This window comes from Agelaius tricolor, unplaced genomic scaffold (genome assembly GCF_023055355.1).
Source record: "Agelaius tricolor isolate 1412-34295 unplaced genomic scaffold, bAgeTri1.0.p SCAF_104, whole genome shotgun sequence".
Taxonomy (NCBI): Eukaryota; Metazoa; Chordata; class Aves; order Passeriformes; family Icteridae; genus Agelaius; species Agelaius tricolor.
The window spans coordinates 144,506-162,403 of NW_027269364.1; the positions used below are offsets into that span (position 1 = coordinate 144,506).

The 17,898-nt window shown below is 60.9% G+C and overlaps 2 protein-coding genes and 2 long non-coding RNA genes across 7 annotated transcripts; 1 reads left to right on the forward strand and 3 right to left on the reverse strand.

The window, feature by feature from the left end:
* Window positions 1-89: 89 nt before the first annotated feature.
* Window positions 90-2,527, reverse strand: LOC139586123 (tetra-peptide repeat homeobox protein 1-like). The gene is made up of 3 exons (XM_071419302.1): window positions 2,495-2,527; window positions 1,486-1,767; window positions 90-1,112 (listed from the first exon to the last, which is right to left on the reverse strand). The coding sequence occupies exons 1-3, from the start codon at window positions 2,525-2,527 to the stop codon at window positions 90-92; spliced, it is 1,338 nt and encodes a 445-aa protein (XP_071275403.1).
* Window positions 2,259-7,195, reverse strand: LOC139586134 (testis-specific Y-encoded-like protein 4). 4 transcript variants are annotated; one of them, XM_071419320.1, is made up of 8 exons: window positions 6,278-7,195; window positions 3,796-5,965; window positions 3,616-3,693; window positions 3,418-3,529; window positions 3,180-3,325; window positions 3,011-3,087; window positions 2,829-2,902; window positions 2,259-2,668 (listed from the first exon to the last, which is right to left on the reverse strand). In XM_071419320.1, the coding sequence occupies exons 2-8, from the start codon at window positions 5,314-5,316 to the stop codon at window positions 2,586-2,588; spliced, it is 2,091 nt and encodes a 696-aa protein (XP_071275421.1). In that variant the 5' UTR covers window positions 5,317-5,965; window positions 6,278-7,195; the 3' UTR covers window positions 2,259-2,585. The 4 variants fall into 4 exon arrangements, with proteins under 4 accessions (XP_071275421.1, XP_071275420.1, XP_071275422.1 ...); XM_071419319.1 differs by having other exon boundaries at window positions 3,796-5,576; window positions 5,669-7,195; XM_071419321.1 differs by having other exon boundaries at window positions 3,796-4,617; window positions 4,648-7,195.
* Window positions 7,196-7,256: 61 nt separating this feature from the next.
* LOC139586142 (uncharacterized) lies at window positions 7,257-9,991 on the reverse strand. The gene is made up of 5 exons (XR_011677471.1): window positions 9,842-9,991; window positions 9,507-9,556; window positions 9,341-9,394; window positions 7,453-9,198; window positions 7,257-7,318 (listed from the first exon to the last, which is right to left on the reverse strand). It is a non-coding gene; the product is annotated as an uncharacterized lncRNA (long non-coding RNA).
* A 6,138-nt stretch (window positions 9,992-16,129) lies between these two features.
* Window positions 16,130-17,180, forward strand: LOC139586132 (uncharacterized). The gene is made up of 4 exons (XR_011677468.1): window positions 16,130-16,254; window positions 16,347-16,437; window positions 16,915-17,017; window positions 17,102-17,180. It is a non-coding gene; the product is annotated as an uncharacterized lncRNA (long non-coding RNA).
* The last annotated feature ends 718 nt before the right edge of the window (window positions 17,181-17,898 follow it).

The window sequence follows — 17,898 nt, forward strand, 5'->3', positions numbered from 1 at the left end:
ACCCCTCCCTAAAGGGTTAAAGCTTTGTGGGCGGGGCTTGGGTTGACCACGCCCTCGATGGAAATGGGTGGTGCCACTGGGGGCGTGGTCTATGCAGATTTGACTCTCGCTGATTGGCGGAGACGCGCGGTTGTGGCGCCCTCTGGCGGAAGGACGGGGAAGGGCAGGCGGCGCTGATGGGGCGGGAACGGGAACGGGAACGGGAACGGGACCGGAGCCAGGCTGGGGCAGCGGGAACGGGATCGGGACCGGGAACGGGACCAGGAACAGGACCGGAGCCAGGCTGGGACAGCGGGAACAGGGCCAGGAACGGGATTGGGACCGGAGCGAGGCTGGGGCAGCGGGAACAGGGCAGGAACGGGATCGGGATTGGGAACGGGACCGGAGCCAGGCTGGGGCAGCGGGAACAGGGCCAGGAACGGGATTGGGACCGGAGCGAGGCTGGGGCAGCGGGAACAGGGCAGGAACGGGATCGGGACCGGGAACGGGACCGGAGCCAGGCTGGGGCAGCGGGAACAGGGCCAGGAACGGGATCGGGATTGGGAACGGGACCGGAGCCAGGCTGGAACACTGAGAACAGGAACAGAACCGGGAACGAGATTGGGACCAGCACCAGGACGGGACGGGAACGGGATCAGAGCGAGGCTGGGGCAGCAGGAATGGGAACGGGATTGGGAACGAGACCAGGAACGGGAACTGGAATGGGAACAGAACCAGAACCGGAGGGAGGCTGGGGCAGCGGAAACAAGGCCAGGAACGGGATCAGGACCGGGACCAGGATTGGGATCGGGAACTGGACCAGGACTGGAGCAAGGCTCGGACACCGGGAATGGGATCGGGACCAGAGAGAGGCTGGGGCACCGGGAACTGGACTGGGACCAGGACTGGGATTGGGACCGGAGCGAGGTTGGGACAGCGGGATCAGGATCGGGATCAGAGAAAGGCTGGGGCAGCAGGACTGGAACTGGAACCAGGACCAAAGCGAGGCTGGGGAAGCAGGAACGGGATCGGGACCGGGATTGAGACCGGGACCAGAGCCAGGCTGGGGCAGCGGGACCAGAACCAGGAACGGGACCGGGACTGGGACCAGAGCCAGGCTGGGGCAGCGGGAACTGGATTGGGACCAGGACCGGGACTGGGACCAGAGCGAGGCTGGGACACCGGGAATGGGACTGGGACTGGGATTGGGACCGGAGAGAAGCCAGGGCAGTGGGACTGGGATCGGGAACAGGACAGGGATCGGAGCAAGGCTGGGATACCGGGAATGGGACTGGGACCGGGATTGGGACTGGAGAGAAGCCAGGGCAGCGGGACTGGGATCGGGAACGGGAACAGGACAGGGACCGGAGAGAAGCCAGGGCAGCGGGACTGGGATTGGAGCAAGGCTGGGGCAGCGGGAATGGGACCGGGAACAGGATTGGGACTGGAGTGAGGGTGGGACAGCGGGAATGGGGCCAGGAACGGGACTGGGACTGGGAACGGGACTGGGATCGGGACAGGAGCAAGGCTGGGGCAGCGGGAATAGGGACTGGGAATGGGACCTGGACTGGGATTGGAGTGAGGCTGGGGCAGTGGGAACGGGGCCAGGAACGGGACTGGGACTGGGAACGGGACTGGGATTGGGACCGGAGCCAGGCTGAGACACTGGGAATGGGACCGGGACTGGAGCGAGGCTGGGGCAGTGGGAACGGGGCCAGGAACGGGATTGGGACTGGAGAGAAGCTGGGGCAGCGGGAACAGGGACCAGGAATGGGACCGGGATTGGGACTGGAGTGAGGGTGGGACAGCAGGAACGGGGCTGGGAATGGGGCCAGGAATGGGACTGGGAACGGGACTGGGATCGGGACCGGAGCCAGGCTGAGACACCGGGAACAGGAACGGGACCAGAGCAAGACTGGGGCAGCGGGAACAGGGACTGGGAACAGGACCTGGACCGGGATTGGAGTGAGGGTGGGACAGTGGGAACAGGGCTGGGAATGGGGCCAGGAACGGGATTGGGACTGGGAACAGGACCGGGACCGGGACCAGAGCAAGGCTGGGGCAGCCCAAAAGGGATGGAAATTGGGAGAGGGGAACCAGGACCGTGAGATGGAGGCACCGGGACCAGGATGGAAACGGGGCAGGGGAGTGCCAGAACCGGCGAGGATGAGGAGGAGAATTCCAGCACAAATTCTGGGAGATCCCAGGAACAGGGGAGTAAAACCACCCTGAAATCGCCCCCCCAGCTCCCTTGGGGTTCGAGGGGAGGTCTCTGTAAATCTGTTAAAACTTTCTCTTTATTATAATATAACTTTAGATATAAAAAGCAAATTTTACAAGTTTTTAACCCAAAATGTACAAAAAAATGGTCAGGAAATTGTTGAGTTTCTCCCCTTTGTGTGTGATGGGTGGGTGTGGGGGAGGGATTTAGGGAGATGCCCCCCAGCTGGGGGAGATTTGGGGGTCCCCAAAAAAAAAGGGGGGAAAGGGGGGGGGGTGAAAGGCCTTCGAACACCCTGAGCTGTGTTGGGGACCCCCAGCCCCTCATTACCCGCAATTCCAGGGGGGGTGGAGATGTGCAGCACCCCCAAATCCCCCCCCCCACATTAAATTCTGCCCCTGTTGGGGTCTTTCTGCCCCACGGGGGGGTTGGGGGGCTCCTCTGTTGGGATTTCTTCCACACCACTGCCTGAAAGGGGGAAAATTGGGGGGCACAAAATCAGCTCCTACTCCCCTTCCAAGAGAATTATGGGGAGAGGGGTCTCACCCCCCATTTCCTCAGGTTTTGGGGTCCCCCCCCTGAGCTTTGGGGTGTCCCCAGGGTGGAGAGGGAGGGGGGGGTCTCTTACCATCCCCATCATCTGGGATCTCCTGCACATCCTCATCATCATCCAGGATCACCACGCAGTCCTCGCCGCTCTCACTGGGGAAAATTGAAAATTTTCGTTCATGGGGGGGAGGTTGAAAATTGAAAATTTGGGGTTCCCTCCCTCCCCAAACCTCCCCAAACCCCACCTGGGGTGCAGCTCACCTGTCAGGGGGTCCCTCAGCGCCCTCCCCCAGCAGGTAGAACTGGAGAGGGTTGGGCCAAAGCTCCTCCTTGATGATCTGGAGAGGGACATGGGGGAGTTCAGGGGGGTACTGGGAGGTGGAACTGGGAGCACTGGGAGCACTGGGAGCACTGGGAGCACCGGGCTCACCTCAGCCACACGATCCCCTGCAGGGAAGCTGTGATCCCCAAACCAAGCAAAGAAGCTCCGAGGGGCCGGGGGTCCCTTGTGGCGGCGGGACCGGGGGTCCTGGCCCTGCCACCACCGGATGGGGGTCGAGTGGGACACCAGGTGACCTGAGAGGAGGGACAACACACCGTGAGGTCGCTCTGGAGCCCCCAAACCCCCTCTTTGAGCTGGTTCCCCCCATCCTTGCCCCAACACCCACCGGAGGGGCCGCGCACGAACTCCTTGGCCACGACGTCGTTCTGGAAATAGGGGTTGACGCTGAAGAAGAACCGGATCCGACAGCCAGGGCGGCTCTGCCCGAACTCCTCCACCTGCAAACCCACCTGTGTCACCTCAGGGAGGTGGGGGGGGGGGGCTCACAGCACCCCAAATGTCCCCCCCAAACCCCTCCAGGCACCTGCAGGCTCGTCATGTAGCTCAGCGCGTCCTCGTCGCGGTCGCTGATCATGGCCGAGAGCTGCGGGTGGTTCAAGAACTGGGCACGAGGAGAGGGTCAAGGAAAGATCTGCAAGTTCCTCTGTACCCCCCCCTCCCCCAGACCCCAAAATTCCAAAATTTCTCCCCTCCCCAGGGATACAGCAGTGACCCAGAAGCCGGGGATGTGCTGGATGAGGCGGTTGCGGCGCTGCAGGTGCGGCCGGCGGCGGAGGCAGAAGCGGGCGCGGAGGCGGCGGAAAGCTCGGGCTGCCTCCTCCTCCACGGCCTCCAGCTCCAGCTGAACGGCCTCCAGAGCCGCCAGGTACCTCGCAGGGCCTTCATCCCGCTCCTCCTCCTCCTCCTCCTCCTCCTCCTCCTCCTCGTCCTCATCCAGCGAGATCACCGCGCTCTCCTCGGCCGCCGGGACCCCCGTGGGCTCCAGGACCCCGGGGCTCTGCCCCACGCAGGGTCCCGTGGGTTCCAGGCCCTCCTCGGGCTCTGTGGTGAACTCCACGCCTCCTTTCTGCTCTCTGTCCCACCTCACGTGGCCGGTGATGGTGCTCTCCAGGCTTTCTGTGTCTTCTCTGCTGGCTTCCAAGCCCTCCAAGCTGGTGTCCAGGTTTCTCTCCCTCTCTGCGCCGGCCCTGGGTCTCGTAGGGGGCTTTGCTTTGCGCCTGTTGGTGCTTTTCTGCTCGCCACCAGGACAAGCATCACTCTCCACGCTCCCCAGGACCTTGGGGGTGGTCTCCAAGCCCCCTTTGCTCCTTCTGCCCTGCTCCAAGCAGCGAGTGACAGCCGTCTCCAGGCTCCCTTTGCGCCCATTGGTGCTCCCAAGGCTCCCTGTGACCTCCCTGCTGCTCTCCAGACCACCCTGGGCCTCTCTGGTGGTCTCCAGGCTTCCTTTGGATTCCGTGGGAGTCTCCAGGACACTCTTGTTCTTCTCCAAGGAGTGTGTGGCAGCAATTTCCAGATCTCCCATGTCCTCTCTGGTGGTCTCCATCCCCTCTTTGACATCTCTGGTGGTCTCCATCCCCTCTTTGACCTCTCTGGTGGTCTCCAAACCCCCTTTTTCCTCCTCTGAGCACTCACTCCTTGTGTTCTCCAGGCTCCCTTCGCATCCGTTGATGGTCTCCAGCTCCCCCTTGGCCTCTTCGGTGGTCTCTGAGCTGGCTGTGACCTCCCCGGTGACTTTCCCGGGGATCTCAAGCCCCTTCTTGGGGGTCTCCAGCCCCTCCTTGGGGGTCTCCATCCCCTCCTTGGGGGTCTCCAGCCCCTCCTCGGGGGTCTCCAGCCCCTCCCCGGTCAAAGCCGCCATCTCCGAGCAGCCGCCAGGGGGCGCTCGCTCGTCCCCGCCGCCGCCGCCCCGCGCATGCCCGGACCCGTCGCCCCGCGCGCGCGCGTTGCGGCCCTCACCACGACCTCCGGCGGGGGTGGGGGAACGCGCCGTCTCCTCCCCGCGGTTAACGGCGGCGGCGGAGCCCGTCCCGCTGGGCTCGTCCAGACGGCGGAGCTTGGCCGGGGACGGTCGTTCTGTCCCGGCCCCGGCCCCGGCCCCGCTCATGGCGGCGGCTCCGGCGCCCGCCAGCGGCCGAAAAAGCGCGCGCGCCGCCGCCGCCGCCGCCGCCGAGGCCCCGCCCACCCCGCTCGTCACTCGCGCGCTGCCCCATTGGCCGGTTGCCATGGCGACGCCCGTCACGTGGGGCGGGCGGGAAAAGGGCGGCCAATGGGAACGCGTCGCTTTGGCGGGCTCCGGGGAGCGCGGTGGGCGGGGCCGGGGGGAGCCGCGCGCTCATGCGCAGCGCGAGGAGCGCACGTGCGGGCGGCGCGAGAGCCGCGGCTGTGAGGGGAGAGGCTCCGCCCCCCTCCCGCCATGAGGGGCTGAGGGAGCGTGAGGGCGGCGAGACCCTCCCGGAGGGGACGGGTTCCCTTCCACGCTGTCACCTGAGGGACTGAGACACTCCCTGAAGGGCTGAGGGAGCGTGAGGGCGGGCAAGACCCTCCCAGAGGGGACGGGTTCCCTTCCACGCTGTCACCTGAGGGACTGGGACCCTCCCTCAGGGGCTGAGGGAGCGTGAGGGCGGTGGGACCCCTCCGGAGGGGACAGGATTTCTCTTTTTCCTCAGTGAGTATAGAGGGGCTGGGACCCCCCCAATGTCACCTGAGGGACTGAGACCCTCCCTCAGGGGCTGAGGGATCGGGGACACTTCCTCACGGGCTGAGGGAGCGTGAGGGCAGCAAGACCCCTCTGGACGGGACAGGATTTATTTCCATTTCTCCTCAGTGCGTATAGAGGGGTTGGGACCCCGCAATGTCACCTTAGGGACTGGGACCTTCCCTCAGGGCCTGAGGGACCGCGGGGGCGGGCAGGACCCTCCCCGGAGGGGACAGGTTCCCCCCACACTGTCACCTGAGGGACTGGGACCCTCCCTCATGGGCTGAGGGAGCGTGAGGGCAGCAAGACCCCCTCGGAAGGGACAGGATTTATTTCCATTTCTCCTCAGTGCGTATAGAGGGGTTGGGACCCCCCAATGTCACCTGAGGAACTGGGACCCTCCCTTAGGGGCTGAGGGAGCGTGAGGGCAGCAGGACCCTCCCAGAGGGGACGGGTTCCCTTCCACGCTGTCACCTGAGGGATTGGGGACCTTCCCTCAGGGGCTGAGGGAGCATGAGGGTGATGGGACCCTCCTGGAGGGGATGGGTTCCCTTCCACGCTGTCACCTGAGGGACTGGGGACCTTCCCTCAGGGGCTGAGGGAGCATGAGGGCAGTGGGACCCCTCCAGAGGGGACGGGATTTCCATTTCTCCTCAGTGAGTATAGAGGTGCTGGGGTCACTCAATGTCACCTGAGGGACTGGGACCTTCCCTCAGGGGCTGAGGGAGCGTGAGGGCAGCCAGGACCCCTCCGGAGGGGACAGGATTTCTCCTCAGTGAATATAGAGGGGCTGGGAACCTCCCAGTGTCACCTGAGGGACTGAGACCCTCCTATGGTCACTTCAGAGGGGCTGCCCCCCTCCGTCCGCCATTACCTGAGGGGCTGAGGGCCTGTGGGTGCTGGCGGGGGTCCCCCCACTGAGGGGCTGGGACCCCCACACGATGTCACCCAAAGGACTGAGGGACTGCAGGGAGGAGCAGAACATCCGGACATGACAGGACAGCGGCACAATGAGTCCAGAGGGGCTGGGACACACCCTGAGGGGAGGAGGACACCATAGGGGACAGCATCTCCCCCACAGTGAGCGCAAAGGGACTGGGACCCCCCCCCCGATAGTGACTTGAGAATGGCTGTGTCATCCCCCCACACCTGAGGGGACAGGAGGGACAGGAGCACCAGCCACACTGGCCACCTCCAGGAGGCTCAGGACCCCCCCAGCTGCTCCCAGGACCCTCGGGATCCCCCCAAGTGCTTCCAAGGGGCCTTAGGACCACCCCCCACTTCATCCTAGGGGATCAGGACCCCCCCCAGCTGCTCCCAGGACACTCAGAACCCCACAAGTTCTTCAAGACCCCTTCCCCAGCTGCTTCCAGGACACTCAGAACCCCCCAATTTTTCAAGACCCCCTCCCCAGCTGCTTCCAGGACACTCGGGACCCCCCAAATTCTTCAAGACCCCCTCCCCAGCTGCTTCCAGTGCACTCAGGACCCTCCCAGTTCTTCAGGGGGGTTCAAGACCCCCACCCCAACTACTCCCAGGACACTCAGGACCCCCCAGTTCTTCAAGGGGGGACTCAAGACCCCCCCCTCAGCTGCTCTCAGGACACTCAGGACCCCTCAGTTCTTCAGGGGGGCTCAAGACCCCCTCCCCAGCTGCTCCCAGGACACTCAGGACCCCCCCAGGCTGTCACCGACCCTTCTATCGCGACATGGCTCCCATGTCACGACAGCCCCAGGTGAGCCTGCGCCATCCCCGGGGGGGGCCGTTTGTCACCCAGGGCCCCCTCGTGACCTTTGCTGGGACCTTCCCCGAGGGCAGGAAACGGCAGCGACAGCGACACCAGAGGGGGGGGGACCCGGCCCCAACCCCCTAAACAGAGACAGAGACCCCTCCCCTACCCCCCCCACCCCAAAATTACACCCCCCACCCCAAAAATCCCCCCCCCCCCCCCACGACAAGAACTCGGGGACACCATCGTTCCATGGCTGTATGTACACAGGGGCGCCCCAAAACCCGGGTGGGGTGCACATGATTCGGGGGGGGGGGGAAGGGGGTCCCACAAAGTGACAGTGCCCCCACCCTGCTGTGGGTGGGGCAGTTTGGGGGTGCCCTTCCATTTGGGGGGTGCCCTCCCATTTGGGGGGTGCCCCTCCATTTGGGGGTGCCCTTCCATCTGGGGGTGCCCTTTCATTTGGGGAGTGTCCTTCTATTTTAGGGTTCCCTTCCATTTTGGGGGCTGTTCCTCCATTTGGGGGGGTGCCTCTCCATTTGGGGGTGCCCCTTCATTTGGGGGTTCCCCTCCATTTTGGGGGTGCCCCTCCACTTGGGGTGTTCCATTTGTGGGGGTTCCCTTCCATTTTGGGGTGCCCCTCCATTTTAGGGTTCCCTTCCATTTGGGGGGGTTCCCTTCCATTTTGGGGTGCCTCTCCATTTAGGGGTGCCGTTCCATTTAGGGGTGCCCCTTCATTTGGGGGTTCCCTTCCATTTTAGGGTGCCCTTCCATTTAGGGGTGCCCTTCCATGTGGGGGTGCCTCTCCATTTTAGGGTTCCCTTCCATTTGGGGGGGGTTCCCTTCCATTTTAGGGTGCCCTTCCATGTGGGGGTGCCTCTCCATTTGTGGGGGTTCCCTTCCATTTGGGGGTGCCCCTCCATTTTAGGGTTCCCTTCCATTTGGGGGGGTTCCCTTCCATTTGGGGGTGCCCCTTCATTTGGGGGTTCCCTTCCATTTTAGGGTGCCCTTCCATTTAGGGGTGCCTCTCCATTTGTGGGGGTTCCCTTCCATTTGGGGGTTCCCTTCCATTTTAGGGTTCCCTTCCATTTGGGGGGGTTCCCTTCCATCGCCCTCCCCCGATTGATTGAGGGGTGTCCCACGTTTCCAGAGGTGAAATGTGGGGGGGGGGGGGGGGGGTGGCTGTGACTTTTCGGGAGGTGCCAATTTTGGGGTGCTGACAATCGGGGTGTCCCCTCCACCCCCCTCCCCAATCTCACGTGAGCCAGGCCAGCGCCAGGTAAATCCCCAAAGCCACCGCGGCCGTGGGACCCCCCCCGTCCCCCCCCCCAGGCCACCGGCACCAGCACGGCCAGAGCCAAAACCACCCCGCACCCCCTTAGGGCCCCCCCCAAACTGCTCCCCCTGCCCCGGGGGGGCCTCGCCGGCACCACCAGCGCCCCCTCCAGCGGCCCCCCCCCTCCCCAGCAGCACCGGGGGGCTGCAGCGACCCCCGCCCGCCCCCCCCCTCATAGCGCAGCGCCATCTCGTTGGCCAGGGAGGTGTTGGGGGCTCGGTCGGGAAAGGGGGGACCCCCGTTTTTGGGGAGGGGGTCGCTGTCGTTGGGGTCCCCCCCGAAGCCGGCGCAGGTGGGACAGGTAGAGCTGCTCCAGCTCCCGCGCCACCGCCTCGTCCTCGGTGCCCTAAATTAGGGGGGGGGGGGGGACGGACAATTTGGGGTACCCCCATTTTGGGGTACCCCCATCCTCAGGGTGGGGAGGGGCAATGTGGGGTACCCCGTTCCTTGAGGGAGGGGGGTACCCCAGGTTTTGGGTGTTGTCTCACCTGTGCTGGGGGCTGCTCCGCATCCGGGGGGGGGCGTTGGGGCAGGGTCAGGCTCTGTAGGGAGGGAAAAGGGACCCTCAAAAGTTCGGGCTCGGGGGGGGGGATCCCCCAAAATTGGAGCTGCACGCCCAAATTTGGGGCGGGCGAGGGGGGGGGAGTTACTTACCTGTGCTGTGCTCGGGGGGTGGGGGCTGCACGTCCTCCGCCTCCTGTGGCCTTTTGGGGGGACACGGGTGTGGGGGGGGTCACCGGAGAGGCCCCATCCCCCCTGCCCCCCAAATTAGGGGTGGGGGGGGAGCATCATCTGCCCCCCCCCCAGATTGTGACCCACATTCGGAACCCGAGGGGTCGGGGTGGGGGGAGATCCCAGCCATGCACCACAGCCCCCCCTCAATTTCGGGGGGCACATGCGGGGTGGGGTGGGGATGGGGGGGTTGACCCCATTTTGGGGGGGGGGGGTCCCCCATGCAGATTTCACCCCCCCCCCCCCCCATCTCTTACCTGCCCTTCCCAGGCCTCATCCAGATCCCGGGGGGGGGCGGCTCTCCCACCGTGCCCCCCTCCCCCCTTCCGGGGGTCCCTCCCCCGCCGCCCCCCCCCGGGGGTCCCCCCCTGCCCCGGGGGTCCCAGGGCCGGTATTGCCGCAAGCGGGTCAGGGGCAGCCCCAGAGCATCGGCGAACAGAACCCGCCGGGACCCCCCGCCCACCCCCCCGGGGGGCGCGGGGCTCTCGGGGTCCCCCGGGGGGGCAGCGGCGGCTTCGGAGACCCCCGGGGGGGGCTCGGCGATCTCTGAGGTGGAAACGGGCGGGACGGGGGTCCCAGCGGCCGAGGGGTCATGGGGGGCTGAGGGGGGGGTGCCGGGGGTTTGGGGGGGGGGTCCCGGGACGCGGGGGGGGGCTGGGAGGGGCCCCCCCCCGCGCGGGGCACGCCGGGAGTCCGGCCACGGGGGGGGCGCCGGGGCGGAGGCGGGAGCGCGGGCCATGGCGGAGGGGCGGGGCCTGGAGCCGCAGCGCGGGGGCGGGGCCAGCCCCGAGGGGCGGGGCTTAAACGGAGGGGGCGGGGCTTAGAGGGGTGGGGAGGGGGGAGAGTTGGGGGTGACCGGGGGAGGGGCTGGGAAAGGGAGCGACCCCCACCCCCAATTTCGGGGGTGAGGGAGGGGGCCTGGAGACCCCCGGGGTGGGGGTGACAAAGTGGGGATTAAAGGGACAAAGTGGGGTTTAAAGGGACATTTTGGGGGGCAAAGTGGGGTTTGAAGGGACATTTTGGGGGGTCCCAAAGTGGGGTTTTAAGGGGCATTCCTGGGGTCCCAAATTGGGGTTTAAAGGGACATTTTTGGGGTGACAAAGTGGGGTTTAAAGGGACAAAGTGGGGTTTAAAGGGACATTCCTGGGGGGCAAAGTGGGGTTTAAAGGGACATTTTGGGGGGTCTCAAAATGGGGTTTAAAGGGACATTTTTGGTGTCACAAAGTGGGGTTTAAAAGGACATTTTGGGGTGACAAAGTGGGGTTTAAAGGGACATTCCTGGGGTCACCAAGTGGGTTTTAAAGGGACATTTTTGGAGTGACAAAGTGGGGTTTGAAGGGACGTTCCTGGGGTCACCAAGTAGGGTTTAAAGGGACATTTTGGGGTCCCAAAGTGGGTTTTAAAGGGACATTTTTGGGGGGGCAAAGTGGGGTTTAAAGGGACATTTTGGGGGGTGACAAAGTGGGGTTTAAAGGGACACTTTGGAGGTCTCAAAGTGGGGTTTAAAGGGACATTTTGGGGGTCCCAAATTGGGGTTTAAAGGGACATTTTGGGGGTCCCAAAGTGGGGTTTAAAGAGAAATTTTAGGGGTCAGAAAGTGGGGTTTAAAGGGACAAAGTGGGGTTTAAAGGGACATTTTGGGGGGGCACAAAGTGGGGTTTGAAGGGACATTCCTGGGGTCTCAAAGTGGGGTTTTAAGGGACATTCCTGGGGTCCCAAATTGGGGTTTAAAGGGACATTCCTGGGGTCCCAAATTGGGGTTTAAAGGGACATTCCTGGGGTCCCAAATTGGGGTTTAAAGGGACATTCCTGGGGTCACCAAGTAGGTTTTAAAGGGACATTTTTGGGGTGACAAAGTGGGGTTAAAGGGACAAAATGGGGTTTAAAGGGACATTTAAATGGGGTTCCTGGGGATGACAAAGTGGGGTTTAAAGGGACATTTTGGGGGTCAGAAAGTGGGGTTTAAAGGGACATTTCTGGGGTCCCAAATTGGGGTTTAAAGGGACATTTTTGGGGTGACAAAGTGGGGTTTAAAGGGACATTTTGGGGGTTTAAAAAGACATTTCTGGGGTCACAAATTGGAGTTTAAAAAGACATTTTTGGGGTCACAAATTTGGGTCTAAAGGGCCATTTTTTGGGGGGGTGGGGGTCCCGATGGGGGTGGGGAGGGACCTGCTCTGCCCCCCATCCCCCTCCCTTATTTCCTGCCTGCTCGGGTTCAGTTTCAGCTCCCTTTGAGCTGGGGAAGTCCCTGGGGGTGGAAAAAACTCCCAACCCCACCCTAAAAAATTGGGAGGGGTCCCAGAACCTTTTTTGGGCTAAAACCCGACTAATTCAGGGCTGGAAAACATCAAAAATTTGACTTTCGACTGATTTTGGGGATGGAAAAAAATGGGCGAAACTCAAGGCCCTGAACCTGGAAAAATTCCCCAAAATTCGGAGGTGCCAGAGGGGAGTTTTTAAAAAAGGAGGGAGTTTTAAAAACCTGAGCAGGTTTTAGGAATTTTGCAGGTACCCCAAAAAGATTTGGGGCCATTTGGAGGAGGTTTTGAAGCTGCTTTTTCCGACTGCGTCATTTTGGGGCATTTTGGGCGTTTTTCGGTGACGTTTGTGGGGGATGGGACACGAAGGGGGGGGGGGGGGGGACAAATTCCTGCATTTTTTGGGACCCCCAAATTCTTCAAAAAAATCTTTTTTTAGGGGGTTTCTGCCTGGCTGTTTTAGGGCTATCCCCACCCAGCAATTTTATTGAATTTTGGGGCATTTTGAGTGGTTTTTATCTCTTTATTTAAGGTTTCTCCTCATTTTGGCGCGCTCGATCTGGGGCAGTTTCTTCCTGACCTTTTTAAGGTGAATTTCTGCTTTTTAGGGTGTTTTTTGCCTGCCTGTTTTGAGGTGTTTCTCCTCCTTTTGGAAACTTTTTCTTCAGATATTTTGGCCTTTGTCTGCCTCAAAAATCTCGGCTCTTTTGGGGCGTTTCTCCACATTTTGAATTTCCTCTTTATGGCCATTTTTAGGGGGTTTCTGCCTGGTTGTTTTGGGGCATTTTTTAGGATTTTAAGGCTGATTTGGGGTCTCTCTGCCCTCATCATTTGGGGCCATTTCTCTGCATTTTGGGGGTGTCTCTACCCAGTTTTGGTCTCACAATTTTGGGGCATTTTGAAGAATTTCTCCCTGCTTGTTTTGGGCTTTTTCTTCCCATCTCTTTTAAATTATTTCCCAATATCTCTGGCCGATTTTGGGGGGTTTCTCTCTGGTTTTTTAGGGGCATTTTCCTGCTTTTTGGGGTATCTTGCCCTGATGAATTTGGGGTGTCTCTACCCTCCCAATTTGTGCCATTTCTTCGTGTTCATCTCAGACATTTCAGGGCATTTCTCTGCCTTTTTTTTGGCCATTTCTCTGCCCTTTTTGGGCCATTTCTCTGCCTTTTTTTGGGGCATTTCTCTGCCTTTTTTTAGGGCATTTCTCTGCTCTTTTGGGGGCATTTCTCTGCCTTTTTTGGGGTATTTTTGGAGTATTTTTCTGCCCTTTTTGGGGCATTTTTGTGCCCTTTTTGGGGCATTTCTCTGCCTTTTTTGGGCATTTTTTCTGCCTTTTTTGGGCCATTTCTCTGCCGATTTTTGAGGCATTTCTCTGCCCTTTTTGGGCCTTTTTTCTGCCCTTTTTGAGGCATTTCTCTGCTGTTTTTGTGGCATTTCTCTGCCCTTTTTTGAGGCATTTCTCTGCCCTTTTTGGGGCATTTTTCTGCCCTTTTTTGGGGCATTTCTCTGCCGTTATTTGAGACATTTCTCTGCCTTTTTTGGGGCATTTCTCTGCCCTTTTTGAGGCATTTCTCTGCCCTTTTTGGGCATATTTTCTGCCTTTTTTGGGCCATTTCTCTGCCTTTTTTTGGGCATTTTTCTGCATTTTTTGGGGCATTTCTCTGCTCATTTTTGAGGCATTTCTCTGCCCTTTTTGGGCCTTTTTTCTGCCCTTTTTGAGGCATTTCTCTGCTGTTTTTGTGGCATTTCTCTGCCCTTTTTTGAGGCATTTCTCTGCCCTTTTTGGGGCATTTTTCTGCCCTTTTTTGGGGCATTTCTCTGCCGTTATTTGAGACATTTCTCTGCCCTTTTTGAGGCATTTCTCTGCTGTTTCTGAAGCATTTCTCTGCCGTTTTTTGAGGCATTTCTCTGCCCTTTTTGGGGCATTTTTCTGCCCTTTTTGTGGCATTTCTCTGCCCTTTTTTGAGGCATTTCTCTGCTGTTTTTGAAGCATTTCTCTGCCCTTTTTTGAGGCATTTATCTGCCCTTTTTTGAGGCATTTTTCTGCCCTTTTTTGGGCCATTTCTCTGCCTTTTTGGGGGGCATTTTTCTGCCTTTTTTTTGGGCATTTCTCTGCCATTATTTGAGACATTTCTCTGCCTTTTTTGGGGCATTTCTCTGCCCTTTTTGAGGCATTTCTCTGCCCTTTTTGGGCATATTTTCTGCCTTTTTTGGGCCATTTCTCTGCCTTTTTTTGGGCATTTTTCTGCATTTTTTGGGGCATTTTTCTGCCCTTTTTAAGGCATTTCTCTGCCCATTTTAAGGCATTTCTCTGCCCATTTTATGGCATTTCTCTGCATTTTTTGGGGCATTTCTCTGCCATTTTTGGGGCATTTCTCTGCATTTTGGGGTGTCTGGGGGGGCCCACCCCGGCCCCCCGCCCCCGCCGTGACTCAGGGCTGTGGTTTCCCGTCTATAAATCAGGGCTGGAAGCGCCCGGGGTGGCCCAGAGCCATGGCAGGGACCCGGGAGCCGTGAGCTGGGGGCACTGGGAGCCACTGGGAGCCACTGGGAGGGACTGGGAGGGACTGGGAGCACAATGGAAGGGACTGGGAGACACTGGGAGGCACTGGGATGGACTGGGGGGGGCCAGGATTGATACTGGGTGGGACTGGGAGAGCTCTGGAGTGACTGGAGGGGACTGGGAGGGACTGGGAGGCACTGGGAGCGCACTGGGATGAACTGGGGGGGCCCAGGATTGATACTGGGTGGGACTGGGAGGGCTCCGGAGCCACTGGGATGGACTGGGAGGGACTGGGAGGGACTGGGAGCACAGTGGAAGGGACTGGAAGACACTGTGAGGGACTGGGATGCACTGGGAGGGACTGGGAGGCACTGGGAGGCACTGGGATGCACTGGGAGGGACTGGGAGCATGCTTGGAGGGACTGAGAGGCACTGGGAGCACAATGGAAGGGACTGGGAGGGACTGGGAGCATACTGGGGGCACTGGGAGGGACTGGGAGCATGCTGGGAGCGTGCTTGGAGGGACTGGGAGGGACTGGGAATATGCTGGGGGGCACTGGGAGCACAATGGAAGGGACTGGGAGCACACTGGGATGAACTGGAAGGGACTGGGAGGGACTGGGGGGCCCAGGATTGATACTGGGTGGGACTGGGAGAGCTCTGGAGTGACTGGAGGGGACTGGGAGGGACTGGGAGGCACTGGGAAGAACTGGAGGAGCACTGGGAGCAGACTGGGATGAACTGGGGGGGCCCAGGATTGATACTGGGATGGACTGGGAAGTGCTGGGAGGGGCTGGAGGAGCACTGGGATGGGAAATGGGGGGACTGGGAGGGACTGGGATGGACTGGGAGGCACTGGGGCTGACTGGGGATACTGGAAAGAACTGGTGCAAACTGGAAATGACTCGCTGCTTACTGGGGGAGGGACTGGGGTGAACTGGGATGAACTGGGGTGAACTGGGATGAACTGGGATGAACTGGGGTGAACTGGGGTGAACTGGGATGAACTGGGATGAACTGGGACGAACTGGGGTGAACTGGGATGGACTGGGATGGACTGGGGTGAACTGGGGTGAACTGGGATGGACTGGGATGAACTGGGATGAACTGGGGTGAACTGGGATGGACTGGGATGAACTGGGATGGACTGGGGTGAACTGGGATGAACTGGGATGAACTGGGGTGAACTGGGATGGACTGGGATGAACTGGGATGAACTGGGATGAACTGGGATGGACTGGGATGGACTGGGCTGAACTGGGATGAACTGGGATGAACTGGGATGGACTGGGATGAACTGGGATGAACTGGGATGGACTGGGATGGACTGGGCTGAACTGGGATGAACTGGGATGGACTGGGATGAACTGGGATGGACTGGGATGAACTGGGATGGACTGGGATGGACTGGGATGAACTGGGATGGACTGGGGTGAACTGGGATGAACTGGGATGAACTGGGCCGCCCGCAGCGGGTGACGCAGGAGCTGACGGTGACAACGTTTGTTTGTCACATTTGGGGGGAATTTGGGTGAATTTTGGGGGGACCCTCGGCGCTTGGGGGGGTTTGGGGGGGAACCCTCAGGGTTTGGGGGGACCCTCAGGGTTTGGGGGGACCCTCAGGGTTTGGGGGGGGACCCTCAGGGTGTGGGGGGGACCCTCAGGGTTTGGGGGGGACCCTCAGGGTGTGGGGGGGGACCCTCAGGGTTTGGGGGGGACCCTCAGGGTTTGGGGGGACCCTCAGGGTTTGGGGGGGACCCTCAGGGTGTGGGGGGGACCCTCAGGGTTTGGGGGGACCCTCAGGGTGGGGCTCTCACCCCCCCAAAACGCCCCCAATCCCCGCAGGCAGCGGCGCCCCCCCCGCGCCCCCCAGGAGCGGCCCACGGTGCTGACCCGCGGCTCGCAGGTGCGGGAACACCAAATTTTGGGGTTTTTTTGGGTTTTTTTTGGGGTAAATCAAGATTGGGGGGTCACCTCCTGTCCCCCCAAACCCCACAGGTGCCACCCGAGGGGGGCTCGTGCCCCCCCCTGCTGCAGGTGCAGCACCCGGGGGTGTTGGTGATGAGAACTCGGCTGCCCCCCGCCCACGGTGAGACCCCAAAACCCCCCCAAAACCCCCCCAAAACCCCCAAAACCTCCCCAAAACCCCCCCAAAACCTCCCCAAAACCTCCCCAAAACCTCCCCAAAACCTCCCCCAAAACCCCCCCAAAACCTCCCCAAAACCCCCCCAAAACCTCCCCAAAACCTCCCCAAAACCCCCCCAAAACCCCCCAAAACCCCCCAAAACCCCCCAAAACCTCCCCAAAACCTCCCCAAAACCCCTCAAAACCTCCCCAAAATCCCCCAAAACCCCCCAAAACCTCCCCAAAACCTCCCCAAAACCTCCCCAAAACTTCCCCAAAACCCCCCAAAACCCCCCCAAAACCCCCCCAAAACCCCCCAAAACCCCCCCAAAACCTCCCCAAAACCTCCCCAAAACCCCCCCAAAACCTCCCCCCTCCTCCTCCTCCTCCTCTTCCATTTATTGGGGACCCCCCCCCAAAAAAAACCCCAAAACTCCTCCAGGTCTCCCCGCTCTGGAATGGGGTCCCAAAGACCCCCCCAGCCGGGACAGAGACCCCTCCCCTGCCCCCCCCGGCAGCGACCCCCCCCCCGCACAGCCCCCCAGGTGAGTGAGGGGTTTTGGGGAGGATTTTGGGGGTCTCAGATTCACCCCACACCCCAAAAATCACCCCCCAAAAAACCCCCCCAGGCCGCCCCGCCGTGAGCCGGGGGAGGTGGCTCAGTGTCTGCGGCAGCTGGAGAGGATCCAGGAGCTGGAGCAGCAGGTGAGGGGACCCCAAAATCCTCCCTGAGCACCCCCAGAATCCTCCCTGAGCATCCCCAAAAACTCCCCACGGAGCCCCCCAAAAATCCTCCCTGAGCACTCCCAGAATCCTCCCTGAGCACCCCAAAAATCCTCCCGGAGCATCCCCAAAAATCCTTCCTGAGCACCCCCAAAATCCTCCCTGAGAACCCCCAAAATCCTCCTTGAGCACCCCCAGAATCCTCCCTGGAGCCCCCCAAAACCCCCCCCGGAGCATCCCCAAAATCCTCCCTGAGCATCCCCAAATCATCCCCCGAGCATCCCCAAAATCCTGACCCAGCACCCCCAAATTCCTCCCTGGAGCACCCCCAGAATCCTCCCTGGAGCATCCCCAAAAACTCCCCACGGAGCCCCCCAAAAATCCTCCCTGAGCATCCCCAAAATCCCCCCTGGAGCACCCCCAAAATCCCTCCCGGAGCACCCCAAAATCCTGACCCAGCCCTCCCAAAATCCCTCCCCGAGCAGCCCCAAAATCCTCCCTGAGCACCCCCAAAATCCTCCCTGAGCACCCCCAAAATCCTCCTTGAGCATCCCCAAAATCCTCCCTGAGCATCCCCAAATCATCCCCCGAGCACCCCAAAAATCCTCCCTGAGCACCCCCAAAAATCCTCCCTGAGCCCCCCCAAAAATCCCCCCGGAGCCCCCCCAAATTCCTCCCTGAGCACCCCCAAAATCCTCCCTGA